The 16,426-nt window shown below is 35.0% G+C and overlaps 3 protein-coding genes across 4 annotated transcripts; all 3 read left to right on the forward strand.

Moving 5' to 3' along the window:
- Positions 1–1,084: 1,084 nt before the first annotated feature.
- HOXD10 (homeobox D10) lies at positions 1,085–5,169 on the forward strand. Its single transcript, XM_029605846.1, has 2 exons — positions 1,085–1,944; positions 3,264–5,169. The coding sequence occupies exons 1-2, from the start codon at positions 1,113–1,115 to the stop codon at positions 3,539–3,541; spliced, it is 1,110 nt and encodes a 369-aa protein (XP_029461706.1). The 5' UTR covers positions 1,085–1,112; the 3' UTR covers positions 3,542–5,169.
- A 1,681-nt stretch (positions 5,170–6,850) lies between these two features.
- Positions 6,851–11,079, forward strand: HOXD9 (homeobox D9). The gene is made up of 2 exons (XM_029605849.1): positions 6,851–7,453; positions 7,810–11,079. Exons 1-2 carry the CDS (start codon positions 6,892–6,894, stop codon positions 8,049–8,051), a joined length of 804 nt encoding a protein of 267 aa, XP_029461709.1. The 5' UTR covers positions 6,851–6,891; the 3' UTR covers positions 8,052–11,079.
- Positions 11,080–13,389: 2,310 nt separating this feature from the next.
- On the forward strand, positions 13,390–16,160 carry HOXD8 (homeobox D8). 2 transcript variants are annotated; one of them, XM_029605852.1, is made up of 2 exons: positions 13,390–14,247; positions 14,607–16,160. In XM_029605852.1, exons 1-2 carry the CDS (start codon positions 13,824–13,826, stop codon positions 14,915–14,917), a joined length of 735 nt encoding a protein of 244 aa, XP_029461712.1. In that variant the 5' UTR covers positions 13,390–13,823; the 3' UTR covers positions 14,918–16,160. The 2 variants fall into 2 exon arrangements, with proteins under 2 accessions (XP_029461712.1, XP_029461710.1); XM_029605850.1 differs by having other exon boundaries at positions 13,440–14,247; positions 14,604–16,160.
- The last annotated feature ends 266 nt before the right edge of the window (positions 16,161–16,426 follow it).

The raw sequence follows: 16,426 nt of genomic DNA on the forward strand, positions 1-16,426 counted from the left end.
TTAACTTGCTTTAGTGCGTTTCAGCTTCTAAGACATGCATTTCTTTAGCAAACGCTTATAAAATAATTTTAAGGACATGGAAGAACTATAAAACTCAACTTATGACAAAAGCATTGCTTTTATTATTTGACGATTTGTATTAAAACAAAAATTGACCTTCTCTGTTAATAGTGAGGGAAAGAAATCAATATTATAATTTTCACTAACTCATAACAGGAACGCCATTATGCTAAATCTTTACTATTAATCTTATCCTTTACTAAGTCTCGATTGATTTGATAATAAAATGTCTTCCCATGTGTGGCAACAGAGGGTATAACTCTTTAAAAAGCTTAAGATGCAAGAAAATTAGCAAGTAGCCCAAGAATGTAGATGAGAATTTTATTGATCGCCCTGATTCTCTTTAATATGTATTAATAAATTCCAAAACCTTTGTATCTTACACCAATGCGTTTACAAAATCCATAAAAGGAAAACATATTTTCTTTACATAATAAACATGACACTTTCAGAATTTCACTTATGCTTCAGCAAATCTAGATGCCTAAAACTTTTAAGCTCTTAAAAAAGAATTCCATTATAACAGAGAAACTTAACGAGCGGTTTCCCTGACAAATTTACTACATAATTAAATTTGCAATAATATATATTTTTTGCATTAAACGATGCCCTATCCTGAAGTGCTAGATGTCCATGGGGGTCAGGAAAAAGAACACTTATTTCCATGTAAAACATTTTAAAGGCAAATAATAGAGTCTGCGAGTTTTCATTTTGCTAATATTCTATTATTTCTTTCTCGAATCTATCAGGCAGAATCTGTTTCAAGTTTTCAGTGTCCTTTTTCACCAAGTAACAGCAAAGCTATTAGTATTTTCCGTGAACTAGGAATCATCTTGTTTGTTAGAAGTAAAAAAAAAAAAAATCTGGTTTAAATGTGCTCAGGGCGCCTGGACTGCCTGGGAGCTCTGTAGCACTTTCACTTAGAACCCGTAGGTGGCGCTGTTGTCCACATTTGAGCTGAAGCTCCGGCAGTTCAAGGAGCACGTGACCCGCGGGGGAGTCAGCGGCTCAAGGCCATTTTCAAATCTCATTGGCTTGGTTGTCATGTGGTTATGCTGAGGCATCCGCAATTACAGAGGGAATGTTTTCCTAGAGATGTCAGCCTACAAAGGACACAATCTCTCTTCTTTAAATTCCTCCTCAAAATGTCCTTTCCAAACAGCTCTCCTGCTGCTAATACTTTTTTAGTAGATTCTTTGATTAGTGTCTGTAGAAGTGACAGTTTTTATTCTAACAGCGCCAGCATGTACATGCCGCCTAGCACAGACATTGGAACTTATGGAATGCAAACCTGTGGACTTCTACCGTCTATGGCTAAAAGAGAAGTTAATCACCAAACTATGGGAATGAATGTACATCATTATATACCTCAAGTAGACACTTGGACAGATCCGAACAGATCGTGCCGCATGGAGCAACCTGTTACACAGCAAGTACCCAATTGTTCGTTTACTACCAGTATTAAGGAAGAAACCAATTGCTGCATGTATTCTGATAAAAGAGCAAAACTCGTTTCTTCAGAAGTTCCTGCATATCAGAGGCTGGTCTCAGAATCCTGTCCTATTGAGAATTCCGAGGTTCCTGTCCCGGGATATTTTAGACTGAGCCAGACCTACGGCACTGGCAAAACCCAAGAGTACAATAATAGCCCTGAGACGAGTTCAACTCTAATGTTACAGTTAAACCCTCGCGGCACTTCCAAACCGCAGATATCTTCACAACTTCAAGTGGAAAAGAAAATGAATGAAAATCAAAATAGCCAAGACTCATCGAAAGTCTCTCAAGTGGAAAGTCCAGAGCCCAAATCGACTTTGCAAGAGGAAAGGAGTTGCTTGACTGAAGTGTCTGTGTCCAGTCCAGAAGGGCGAGAGAAGAAAAGTAAAGGTCAGTATTTTAAAGTTGAAATCGTATAGCATGATGCAACTTCCCACACGCCAGCATCCTAAAATACCATATAAAATACCAGCAAGCATTTCAGCCATACATTAATGACAAGGAGGTATCAGGCTGCAGGTGCTGGGAGCTTCTGAATCTATTACAGAATGCTCCACAAATGACTGAAAATATCATTTTATCATACATCTTATCCTTCTGTGATTGTAAATATTACTATATCAATTATTGTACTGTATGTAATATGATACAATAGGGTGAACAGTTTAGTGAACAAGCAAATATAAAAAAATAAATAGGACCAGAGATTTTTTGTAAAATAGGGTCAAGGTTTTTTTTCTCTTATCAGAAACTGATGAAATATATGTTTTGAACAATTAAGCTGAAAATTGTAATGGGAAAAATGATTACATTAAATAGGTATGAAGCATAATAAAAACTTTCTGTCATGAAGTTTAAACAAAAGGCGTTGTTACTCAAAAGGGCACCATTCTCTATATATGATAAAACTGGATTATATTAATTAAGCATTGTTTGAGGATGCCAATAAGATATGGGTTTTAAAAAACACAATATTCTTTGACATTTCATTTTAAGCATGCAATGATTTTTATTTAATAAAAAAAAATGTATGGTTTCCATTTAAAACAGATAGTCTGAATTTCTTGCAGATACAGTAGAATTCTAAAAGCGGGAAATGCCCTCTTGGAAGTATGCGTTTTGCATTATTGGTGCCTTGTTTCCAGTCTAAAATTAACTTCTTCTTAAGGTTTAACATTAGAAAGAATAAATCTATATATGGTAAACCTTCTTCTGAATAATAAGAAGGGAAATTAAACACAAGTCCGAGATGGAAGTTATTCTCTAAAATTGACAGTTAACAATGAACGCATCTAGTTATGTTTCTGCAGCTCCTTATAAAATGAATAATATAAATCACAACGTCCATGATTTCCACCGTTACATTTTCAGTACATGGATTTAAAACTGCCAGGCATAGTCCTGATAGCATGCTACTATGAACTGCCAGCCTATTGGTTATAGTTCTCATGATGTTGTATGTTAACTGAATACTGTGAGCGAAAATAAGAAAATATCAAATTTACTCTCAGTTAATTTGTATAAACAAATAACCGGAAATATATAGCAATACAAATTTAGAAATCCGTTTTGCTGAATGTACGTTTCCATTTAGTAATGCTTAATAACAAACTGTCAAAATGTGTGAGGAGGTTCATGGCCAAGGGTACACTTAAAGAAAATGAGATATTTTCTTTTATTTTTTTTTAACCCTTCTTTAATTTTGATAGAGGAAATCAAGTCCGATACTTCAACAAGCAATTGGTTAACTGCAAAGAGTGGCAGAAAGAAGAGATGCCCTTATACTAAACATCAAACACTGGAATTAGAAAAAGAATTCTTATTCAATATGTATCTCACTCGAGAGCGCCGCCTAGAGATCAGTAAGAGCGTAAACCTCACTGACAGGCAGGTCAAGATATGGTTTCAAAACCGCAGAATGAAGCTAAAGAAGATGAGCAGAGAGAACCGAATCCGAGAACTGACCGCTAATCTAACCTTCTCTTAAACTTGCCTTTGAGACAATGAAAAGATGGCAAAGCACCACCAGCTGCTAAATACAGGAGACATTACCACGGGAGAGACTTTGAAATCTTTTTCCTTTTTATTTCTGGTTTAGAATGTGACTTCTTGTCATTCTTTTAGTGCTGCAAGTGAATATGTATTGCCATGAGTATATAAATAGATATATATATATATATAATAAATAAAACCAAGCACATATAATTTATTTTTTTTTCATTGTAACGCAGGGTAACTGTTATTGAAGTTTATCGTTTGAATTAACTTATTGAAACTGTTTAAGACATCCAAACAATGTGAATTTTTCATGTTTTTACTAAAATAAAATACCCCATAGTATTAATGTGTTTTATTACGTAGGCCATAATATTTTAAATACATTCAGTATTTTAACAAAACATTTGGGGTAAAAATAAAGGCACATTATATATAACTATTTACTTAAGCGAACTGAGGAAATGTTTGATGTAGGATAGTATATGTACGTCGTATCCATTGTAGCATTTCTCGTGTGGTACATTTGTGATATAGTAGTCGAAACAAAAGCAATATGTCCTTATTGTGCATGTTTTATTCGCATGTATAATGCAATAAACTCTGTAAACTATTTTGATCCCTTCTCATTGTCTCAACATGAAAATAATCCATTTCAGAAGTAGTTTATTGACCCCAGTCGAAATGAATTGTATTTTTATCTTATACAAAATATTTTAGAATTATGACTTAACAAACTATATAGTGATATAATCTTAAGGCCCTTTTTTCCCCAAAGGTTTTCTCCTAGTCTGTGCTTACAGAAACATCTTTCCAAAATGGAGTCTTTAGCAGTCCTCAAGTTTTTTCTTTTTATGTTTTTTTCCCCAAAAATCTATAATAAAAATATTATGGGAAGCGGAACCTTTATATCATTTTTTAGTGTTATGGACTATGTTGAACTTTAAGCAATATTTTAATTTTAAATGTTAGTAGATTTCATTGATTTATTGATAACATGAAGTTATTTAGTCTGTATGCCTGAAGTTTGCGTTTCATGCCTTGATCTATTTTTTTAAATTCGGCATTTATTCTTTTAAGAAATCTTAACATTTTTAGTGGATTCCAGCGTTTTAAAGAAACCTATGAATATGTATATCACCTCCATACAAGATGTTTGGTTGAAGCATTAGTATATGTTGATTGGTCACTAAAAGACATTCTATTCACCACTGTGCTACTTTATTCAAATGCATGTATTATGTGCTGATTGACTTTTGTATTGGTATATAAGACAAGTGAAATTAATACAACATTTATTTTCTAGACATGATTTAAAAGATTCCAGATTACAATGTTAAATTTAAATATTGAATATTTGGAATACATTTTTAGATAGTTAACAGTTTTGACCTTAACTCAACCTGAACTGGGATGCTTGCACATATTATACATATGTGTTTGAAAGAAAAATAATATACTTGCTCACACTCATAGTGTAGTTCGAAGAGCAAAAGCCCGAAATCCAATTACCTGTATTCATTCTCAATTCAGATAATCCTGTTTTAAATGAACTAATTGTATAGAATTCAAATGGGAAGCCAAATAAAATTACTAACCTGCTTAAGAAATATGCTTATGTCTGTTTTCAAATATATTTGAAGGCTATAGCTATTTTATGAAATACACCCAGCTTAGCCATACATTTAATAATCCTTTATCATCAGCACTGTACACCTAAATAATTAGATAAAGATTTTGAAATGCTTCACAACCAATATAATCATAATAGGTTTCAATAATGGGTATTTTGCACTGCTGGCAAATTCTGGATAAGTAATCAAAAGACATTTCAGCATTAAAATTTTAATTAACCTGTTACAGGCTTTAGCATGTAGGAAGAGCACCTTCCTCCAAACTTTGTGAACATTCATCAATTTGAATGTAGACTATTTTAATGCAAAAGACTGCTAATATGAAACAAATAAGGAATTAAAGTACACAAACCTAACAACTAATGTTAACCTGCAATAAGAAAGCAAAAAAGGAAATGCTAGAGCAGAATGCCATAAATCACATAAGGAACAATAATTTCCTTGTTACCTCTTTAAACTGCTCTACTAGAAATATTTTTTTCATTCTGTGTTATTCTTTTCTAAAGCAAAACATGGCGGACCGTGCCGTAGCACAATTTTCTATAGTCTAGAAAATTTGCCTCTTTAATAAAAAATACTATACTTCTTATTAAATATATATACTAGCTCAAACGACATGTATTATTGCTATATATTTTTAGAAAACAGACACAGCCTCCCTACCTAATATGGGTATAGCTGTAACTATCAGACAGAACTTTATTTCACAGACACTAAAAAGTCAATTTTTGTGAATAGTACTGGCTCATGTTGAAGTTAAATATGAATTTTGAAAGCTGTAGATTTTTTTTTGTGTTAGTATTGTATTTAAGGAAAGATTTCTCTAGCAAATGATGCCACCTGTCATGTTCAAAACTGTGGACTATGAATTAATAATTATTGGCTGGGTATTAATTACAATAATATTATTCAGTGTGGGCACTCATTGAGGCAAGCTGAAAAAAAAGCATGTATCCCTGTACAGATTAGTTTGGTAGCTGGTCTTTTTCTATCCTCTCAATCCATTTTAATAAGGACACATTAATCTATGATGAAATGCACCTCATAAAATTTTTATTGAAACCTATAAAATCACAACTCTCTCCTACCTGTTTTGAACAACATGCCAAATATTTAAAGAAATTTACTAATATCAGAAACATGCTTTTGCAAATACAGACACCTCTCACATAATGAACGCCACCGCTAATGTATTTTACTGTACTAGTTTACTCTTTTATAGTTATTCCCTATTTCTTAAGTCTGGGGGCTTTTTTTTTTTTTTTTAAGGAGACTAGGAAGTCCATTCTCAGTAGTTTATCATTACCTTACTTTAAACTGGGATATTCTAATATTCAACACTATTCAACTGAATGGCAGAATTCATTCAAAAGACGTAAAGAAATAGTCCCCGATAGCTTTCTTAGTATTCTATTTATAGCTTTTGATGCTATGGATCAAAGGAGCTTCACTCTATTTCATGCAAACTCTATATCTGTAGTCGTTCAATTTTAATTTTAATTGTAAGTGTGGGGTTTTTTTCTTTCTAATAATCACAGCAGTCCCAGTTTAGCGGATTGATTTACTCTGTATTGGTAAATATGATCACGTGTGCTGCACAACCAATGGTTGGCGGTTGCAGTCTGCAAAATACTATGATTGTTCTCAGGGAGGGTATCATATACAGTTAACAGTGTAACCTTTTATATGAGTAAGAGGGAAGCCTAAAATGTCGTCTAGTGGCACCATAAGTAACTATTATGTGGATTCTCTCATAGGACATGAAAGCGAAGAGGTTTACGGGACTCGATTTTCCCAGGGAGGTCTCAGTACGACCTCCAGGCCATCAGGTGTTGTAGATGGTTCCGATTTTTCTTCTTGTAGCTTTGCACCAAAATCCAGCGTGTTCTCCCCGTCCTGGTCCACGGTGCACCCCCAGTCCTCGGCCACGATGCCCGGTATTTACCACCCTTACATGGGCGCCGAGAGCGGCAGATATACTGTGCGTTCGTGGCTGGAGCCCCTGGCCGGCTCCGTGTCCTCCTACACGGGCTTCCACGCCAGCGGACGCCACTATGGCATCAAGCCCGAAAGTCCAGCTTCCAAAAAGAGCGCGTGCTCCTCCTACGAGTCCCCGGGCTTTACGGTGCCCGAGTGCCCCTGCAGCTCCGGCCCAGATCCCAGGGACAAGTCCTTGGCCAGGGAGCGTTCGGGGGGCGGAAAGGATGGCAGCGGCAGCCAGGGGAAGGAAGACAAGGCACTGCCTCAGCAGCAGCAACAACTTGACCCAAGTAAGTGGGGGGAAAAGGCAGAAGAAAAGAAACTGCTCTCTGATTTATTGCTCTAAACCCGTAAGGTTCTGAATGTGCAAAAATGATAGTTTTACTAACCTATAAAACCGTCTAGACGGCGCCTACCGTAGAGCCAAGTAACAACAAGCAGCTAATAAAATAGTTCTGTTGCTCACATAAGAACCTAAAATCATGACATTGTCTGTACCGTAAAGCACGCTGGCTGCATTAAGCATTTTAGGATAATTCTGTCAAAAGTTGTGAAAACGGGCTGGCCTCCGCTAAATTAACTTAGACTGGCTTTTCGTTTCGTTTTGGTTTTATACGCTGTGTGTTATTATGTGCTTTCCTTGCAGATAACCCTGCAGTAAATTGGATCCACGCTCGATCTACAAGGAAAAAGCGCTGTCCCTACACAAAATACCAAACCCTAGAACTGGAAAAGGAATTCCTCTTTAATATGTACCTCACCCGAGATCGTCGTTACGAAGTAGCTAGAATTTTAAATCTCACAGAGAGACAGGTAAAAATATGGTTTCAGAACAGAAGAATGAAAATGAAAAAGATGAACAAGGAAAAGGGTAATAAAGAACAATGACGACCATTCAAAAGCATTGATTCCCACCTATATTTTTTCCTCTGAACTTCAAATAGGATTTGTCCTTTTCGGTAAAAGTAACTGTGGTATGCGTGAGGTATTTTTGGAAATATACATTGCTTGTAAGTACGTTTTAATGCTGCTTAAGTTGCCTTTTTCTCTATGATAAGCTATTTGGTTTCTTTGAGAATCTGAGTGCACGCCAACTTTGCTCTCTATCCAGTGTTGAATGTTAGACCTATTTCATGAATGTGATGTAGTTTAGATACTGACTTTACCCAAGTAACGGTAAAGTATTTAGTATTAAAACTGTATTAAAGTACAGTTGCTAAAATCAATGGCGGTATTGTGTTGTCCATGCGTTATTAAAACCAGATTTTATACAAATACATATTTCTGCTGTTGACTTTGGATCATTTGCTGCAAGTGTCAGCATGAGCCTAGGAGGACAATGTACTTGCTTTACTTACTGCAGCACTAAGTAGTTATATGATCTGCTCATACTTGAAGCAATTCTCGACAGGCCTAACACCGATCCCTGACATGCTTTTATTTCAAGTAGCCGTAAATACATGTAAACCTGCAAAGATTTTCAAAATAGATACGATCTGTGTTGTCGGTTGTCAAAAAACGAAATGTAGACCAACATACTAAAACAATGGTAGAATAGAAGTGGAACTTTAGAATGTAAAATTTGTTCAAATACATGCAGTATATGCTGTGTACAATGATAATCTACATTTACGGGAACGCATAATGTTTTCAGTATTTGGGATATTGTAAGCTAACAATAAGCCATTTTGTTTGCGAGAAAGTTAATTGGAGATCTCCAGAGCCAGAAGAATTACTCTTAAGACATTGAATTTGTACTTGATCTGTTTTGTAAACAAAAGATTTACAAATAAAATGTGTATAAAGTTTAAATATTTAAATGCAAGCAAAACAAACATATTTATATTATATAAAACATTAACATTAGAAAATATTTCAATAAAAAGCGGCTTATTAAGCGTAGATTAAAAAATGCTTCAGCTGCTCTATGGGCATAAAAATACCCAAACCACGAAAAATGTTGCCATAAATAGTAATATATTAAACTTGGATCAAATGAAACATTTTAGACCCAACTGTATTCTTCTGTTTACATTATTTATTGACGAGGAGTTTTTCGAAAAGTAATGAGTTCAATTGGAAAATAATTGAAGATTTTAAGGCGATCTTTTTTAAAGGTTTCTCCATTTAAACTGTATGAATAAATCTGTTATAGGTAATTTTAAAAAGTCAAATTCATGCACAGTTTAAATTCAAGGCAAACAAGATTAAAAGAATTAACTAGTAAGTAAAGCAATAGTATGTATATCTGTGTGTATGTTTGTGTGTGTGTTTGTGTGTGTGCTTGTGTGTGCATTTTTCAACTGGCCCCATAACTTGCTCCACAGTTTTACAACCCGGATGACTTTATTTGGGTCTCTAAAATGAAGTTCATTGTACAAATACCTTGCTAGAGCATCAATGCAAACCAGTGAAATACCAACATAGAATTAGAAAACATAAATAGGAAGGAGGAATGAAATTAACTTACGATCATGTAAAGAGTTGAATGAATCTTGTAACAGAAAGCTAGAGTCTAATCTTTTGCTTCGCCAAAAAAGAAGGCACAGCTCTAGCAAAAGGTGTTTCGTTGCATTCCTATTCATTGTCAAACCCTATACCTATAATTCTTTTAAAACAGGAAGAACCAAGGCCTAATAAAGCCATTGAGATGGCTAGACGTCTGGACTTAATGAGTTTACGATATGCTATGGCGCTTTTCTTTCAAAGAATTTTATTTTGATGTTTGTGTCTGTTAGAGGAAAACAAAAAAATGCAGCTAAAACGATATGTGTTGGAAGTCTGGACAATACATTTAAATATATTCCCACGAGGATAAGAAAATACTCTGGTATACTAGACAACTAGGAAGTAAAGGATATGTTTTTTGTATCACTTTTTTTTTTTGGCCTATGCATTTAAAATTACTTATTTGTCTATGAATATGTTCATATATTACACAATAACATTTTTCTAGACTATCTGTACCTATCAGAGCACTTTTTATTTAACAATATATATGTCAAAGAATAAATGGATTCTTACTTTACAGCAGAATTTTGAGATACAATAGAAAGAATTTTTAGATACACCTAGGGCCACTATGAAGGAGATTTGTATTTGTTCCAAGGAAACCAGTCAATGTAAACAGATGTTCACTGTTCATTTGCACTGCAAACATGTTAAATGTAGTATGTTTTTTAAAGATATGTTGAAATTGAAGATAGTTTGAATTCAGCTTGAAAATTATATAAGGCAAGTTAAATATTTGAATGTGCTTGTATCAAAGGAATCACTATTATTATGTATGTACTGCTTATTTCATTGATTGCATCATTTCCAAAATGAGACAACATGTTATTAAATTAATACATTTAATAGTAATAAAATGGAAAATTTTATGTACAAAACCAAAAGATGTATCAACAGGGTAAGCATTCAAACGGAACATATTTTTAGGCATAATGTACCACTGTTTACACACAAGTTGCGCTTCAAGGTAGTAATATTATGGATAACAATGTGCAAAATAATTATAGATACAGTAGAATAGCATGCAAAGCTAAGCATTTTACAATTAAATATTTTACAGTGCAGTGTGATTCCTTGCCATATGAAAACGTCAGTAATGTGGAAAGCAATTTAAAATATGCATTTATAAAATATTGATTAATTTTTAATATGGAACGCAATGAAATAAATACGTGATAAAAATAGCATTAAATTAGCTATTTAAAAATCTTGATATAATTAAATAGAAAAATAAACATATGATTCAAAAGGCTACCTCTAAAAGCAGATTGTAACTTGCTTTCTATTCATTTTGTATTCTGTTTAATAAACTTCATACGATAATTATGATAGTCCTGAACTAAAATATATGTAATTAATGAAAGCCTGAATCAAGTAAGATTAACCAATTTTAAATTGTTAAAATATGAAAATATGAATAAATAAGAGAATTTTTCACTGTCTTGTGTAGATTTTACTTAGCCACTAGATAGCGCTGTTACTCTGTTTGTGTTCCTTAAATCGTAATTGTGGATTATCAGCAAGATTATTTTCCTACTTGGAAATCTATTTTGAAACCATGATGTTGGATTACCAAAGAAAAGAAACTCTCCTTACCCTGATCGCCAACACATACATTTTACATTCAAAGGAATTTCTTACAATATTTGATTTAGAAAAAACTTTTTGAGTTTGTCAATTTATACACACCCATTTTCCTGAGTAATCCAATTAAGGATTTAGCAGACTTTATCCAAATAACAAATGCATAGCAAAAATACTTTCTAGAAAGCAAGTCAGTTTGTCCATTGCTCGTCCTTTATTCTGAAAAAAAAAGGATGTAGAAACAAGAATGTGTTTTGCAATAAGAATTCACAGTTCATTCAGATATTTTAAAATCAGTAATTTAATAAAACATTGAAATCCTTTATTAACACAAATGCAATAAATTGATAAAAATACATAGTAAGAGATGAAGTTTAAAGATTTTTTTTGTATTTTAAATATTGTATTTCAAGAAAGAGTCTTTTTACTAAAGAAGAACAACAATAAATATAACCTATAAATTGCACCTACATTTATATTTCATACCTTGTTTTTTCCTGCACATTGTAGTTATACAGAAGGTATATTTTAGTAGGAAAGAACAAAAAAAAAGGCAATCTTGCAAAGCCTTTGCTTACAGAAAAGTGTGGGCTGCTTCCATTTCTCTACTATTTATTATTTCTAGAGTGCTATAAACTCCTTGTACAGATTGAACACTTAAAAAATGATAGAAATCATATTTGAGTTTTATTGAAACTGTTTAATTTGAATATCATTTCTGCATAACAGAAAAATGTGTATTTCAGGCAAACATAAAAATCTCTATAAAGAGTCCAATGTGAAATGCAACAAATGTATACCATTTTAATTCAGTAAATGTACCATGCTTTAAACTTCAATGAATGCAAGTGCAATTCTCTACAAGCTTTTCAAAAGACCCCCGACCCCCCCCACACACACATTTTAAAATGATAGAAAACAGAGTACTATTCAACGTTTAAGGTGAAATTTCCAAAGACATTCGAATAATATGTTAACATAGATTAAATTGCCTGTATTAGACTTGCTGCCTTTTCTACAAAAGCATAGATCTGATTTTCTCACCTATAAAATAGAAATATTGCGGTCATTGTGTATAATGTGCAGCTAACAAACTATCTCAAATCAAGTTTATATTCAAATATTCACTATATCAACAGAGCACAACATCCTTGGGAATACAAGCAGAGTATTTTAACACATAGGGTTATTTGCAGGGGTTATAGTTCTTTGGAATTTTACTTTCTTCATATTTAGCTTCTAATTTGGAACTATTCCAGGTGTTCTTTTCCAGTATGAATTAAGATCACATACCAGAACGCTGGCCACCAAAAGAAAGTTTAGTATGCAAAAACTTAGACAGAAAAAGAGAAAGAAGTGAATAAATTGGATCCCAGGGCCTTATTTTCAAAATAATTTGTCAATAGACATAACAAGGAAAAATGTTTTGACAGTAGGGAGGGCCTTTATCCTTTCTCAAGTACACTGTATTATTATTTTTTATGCACACCGTTTTCTATATTTCTCCATGATGGCTGACTGTAATGGCATCATATATTTTAGTGCTGGATAAAATCAAGATATTCAATAGCGTTTTAGATTTAGAATTTTTATAACATGTTTCTATTACGCATTTTACATATAATTCCAAGATTTAATGTAATACACTTTTAAAACAGCAGAATAGACACATTTATGCGGTCAAATAAAAGCACAATCTTTCACTTCTTTCTTGTGTCTTTCTTAATTTGTATTTCATACTCAAGTAATACTTTTATGCCAAGCCACATAACTGGGATTTTTTTTTTCTAATTAGCTTCAGTAATGACGTATATTCAGGGTGAAATGATGGAAAGTATATTCATAGGCATGATTTCCATTACGTATCAATTAACCTGTGAGTTCCAGCCATGCATGCAGTCCGTCAAGGGTAAATGGTAATCTCATTTCCAAGCAACCTGACCTGCTAGAAACCTCGATTCAGCTTTGATAAAATCCAGCAATTTCTTTGCCGTGTGTGTGTGTGTGTGTGTGTGTGTGTGTGTGTGTGTGTGGTGAGAGAGAGAGATAGTTAAAAAAAAACCCCAAAACCTTTTCATCTCTATCATGGCATGCTTTTCAGCTTTCAAAGTTCTGTTAGATCTTTTTCATTTAACCACCTTTTGCCTTCATTTATTCGGAGAGGGAGAGTTGGGGGGAAAAAGTCCTGTGAGTTCAACGGCGCACTCATTTCTCAGTTCCCTCGAGGTGTGCTGCGTCACGGTTCGCTCGGCTGCCCTCCTGTGAGCCGCCGTATCCCTGCGCCGGTTATCTCGATCCAATCTGCTGGCTGGCCTGGCCGGGAGTTTAGGTGGAAATGTATGCGAGGCGCAGAGGTTTGTTGCCTCAGGAGCCATAAATGTGCATTGCAGAATCAGCCTGGACGAACTCTTTGCACAGTGCAAGGGGTTGGGTGGGGGGAGGGGGGTGTGCGTGAGTGCGCCTGGTGAGCTGGGAGAGGCGGCGGGCTGCCCCGAGATGTGAGAGCTGCCCGTGGCCGTGCTGCACCTCCGGAGCATCCGCCCGCTGCTGCCGCCGCCTGCACTGATGAGTTCCTACTTTGTCAACCCGCTCTACTCCAAATACAAAGCCGCAGAAGCCATAAACTCCGCCGCCTACTACGACTGTCACTTCCCGGCGGAGGTTGGCAGCCGGCAGGCGCTAGTGTACGGTAGCAGTGCGGGCTTCCAGCACCCGGCGCCCGGCTCCGAGTTCTACCAGCAACCCGGGACGCCGACTCCGGCCGCCTACCAGCAGGCGCCGTGCGGGATTGCGTGTCACGGTGACCCCGCCACCAAGTTTTACGGATATGAGAACTTACAGAGGCAGCAGCTTTTTACGACCCAGCAAGAGGCCGAGCTGGTACCGTATCCTGACTGTAAATCGTCCAGTGGCAATATTGGCGAGGAACCAGAGCACTTAAATCAGAACTCTTCTCCTTCTCAAATGTTTCCCTGGATGAGACCACAAGGTTGGAAGCAGTAAAAAGAAAAAAACATTTACTTCCATCTCACGTTTAACTTTCAAACTTTTAGAGTAGCTGTTGTGGTCGAAGCGCTAATAAATTATACAGTGAAAGAATGATCAATTGTTTTGGAAGGACACAGGCGCAACCCCCATCCCACACGCACACACATACACAGAGAAATATGCACACACACATATCCAGATACACAAATATACAAACACAAGTACATAAACCTGTGCATCCAGAAATAAACCCAGAGACGCATAAAGTACACACACGTGCAGAAACTCGCACACAACACATAGACAACTTCAGACAGCATAACTATTCTCTTTCCAACTTTTTTTTTCTTTTATCAGCAGCCCCTGGTAGAAGGAGAGGAAGACAAACATACAGTCGCTTCCAAACGCTAGAGCTGGAAAAGGAGTTCCTTTTTAACCCCTATCTGACCAGGAAACGACGGATTGAAGTCTCCCACGCACTAGGACTCACCGAGAGACAGGTAAAGATCTGGTTTCAAAACAGAAGAATGAAATGGAAAAAAGAAAACAACAAGGACAGATTTCCAACTTCCACTGAAGAAGCAAAGGAAGGAGAGGTTAAAAAAGAACCCCGTGAGCTGGAGGAAGTCCAAGCTGAAGGCGAAACAAATGTCACCGATCAGTACAAATAACGATCACGCCTCGCTTTTTCTTCTGGGGGACTTTCCTGGTTTCAAAGCTACCTACCTTAAACCGGCACTGAGGTTCCCGTGCATTGTGTTTCTCTATGCACCTCTGCTGATACTTAGCTGAACTTTATTATTATACTTTAATTGTAATTGATTTTAATGTTAAAAAACTTGGTGATCGTTCTCAAGTGCCAAATGATATTCCTACATTAACCAAACACAGAGAAAGGCAATTAATCAAAAACAAGTGCACTTAAAAATCGTTAACTTGTTTAGTCAGTTTTCAAGGAACTTTAATAAACTGTTTAAGACATTTGATATTGATAGCAATAATTACTTCCTTTTATTAACGTGTTTGTAATAAAGAATTAATAATTTGTCATTAATAGATTTATCCACTTTGGTTTGTAATGAATACTTTCAATAATTTCTTTTGTCGATCATTTTTTAAATTTTTCTTGGAAGACCTTTTGTACATAGGCAATGTTTGGACCAAATACATCGAAAGCATTTATTCACCCGGAAAAAATGTATATTAGTCAAACTTTATTACTCAGGGCTTAACTGAGTAAGGCGTATGTGTGTGTACCTGTTGCCAGAAAGGGATCCGGCCTTTTCCCAAATATTGCATTCATAGGCACATAGTGAGAAAGAATCTTTGAAAAACTAGGCTGTCTTATATGATTGCAAGGCAAATGGTCTGTTAATTTAGTTTGTTCCTCATAGGCACAAATTCCTTATTGGACTGAGCCGCCACAGTATTTATGTAAATTACATTGCTGACTTATGTCTTGGAAGGTTTGATTTTTGGCCTCTGGATACAGTTCATCTCATTGTATTAGCACTTCAGCAAATAATGATTCCTAAAGTCAATGACATAAAATGTGGAGTCATTAATTCTTAATTACTACCTGTTTGCTAATCAAACGTGAAATCAGTTTCTTTTATACTCCTGATATCTAATTTTCGTTTTCAATATTGTAATTTATATAAATGATATTATATTTTATAAATTTGTTTCATGTGGCTGTTTATTTTATAAATAAAAAGTCCAGTTTTCATCTGTGTTTATATATCTGGAACACATAGGCTTACTGAGCTGACCTGAATGTTTTCATTACTACACCTAGAGTCCCTTTTTATAACTGAAGAGTGAGGCATATAGTGCCGAACAGCCTAATAACCAACTACAAGCAATAAAGAGCTATTTAATTATTGCAAATAAAAAGTATGATTTTTATGTCCAGTCATGTTTATTAGTTTTTTATGTTCAATCAGTTTTATTAGTATTTAAATATAACATCAACTGTTACAAATTGCAATGGGCAGGTGATAAATACAACATACAGTATCAATGTTCGCTCCAAAAACAATTACATTTTTTTTATAATCTTATTATACTATCCCCTCCATTTTTTCAGGTTCTATATCAAGTAATTCAAAAAGTAATTATTAATATAGGAAGAACTATAACTATTAATAAACTCCCTTCTCTTCCTTCCCCTCCCCCTT

This window comes from Rhinatrema bivittatum, chromosome 6 (assembly GCF_901001135.1).
Source record: "Rhinatrema bivittatum chromosome 6, aRhiBiv1.1, whole genome shotgun sequence".
Taxonomy (NCBI): Eukaryota; Metazoa; Chordata; class Amphibia; order Gymnophiona; family Rhinatrematidae; genus Rhinatrema; species Rhinatrema bivittatum.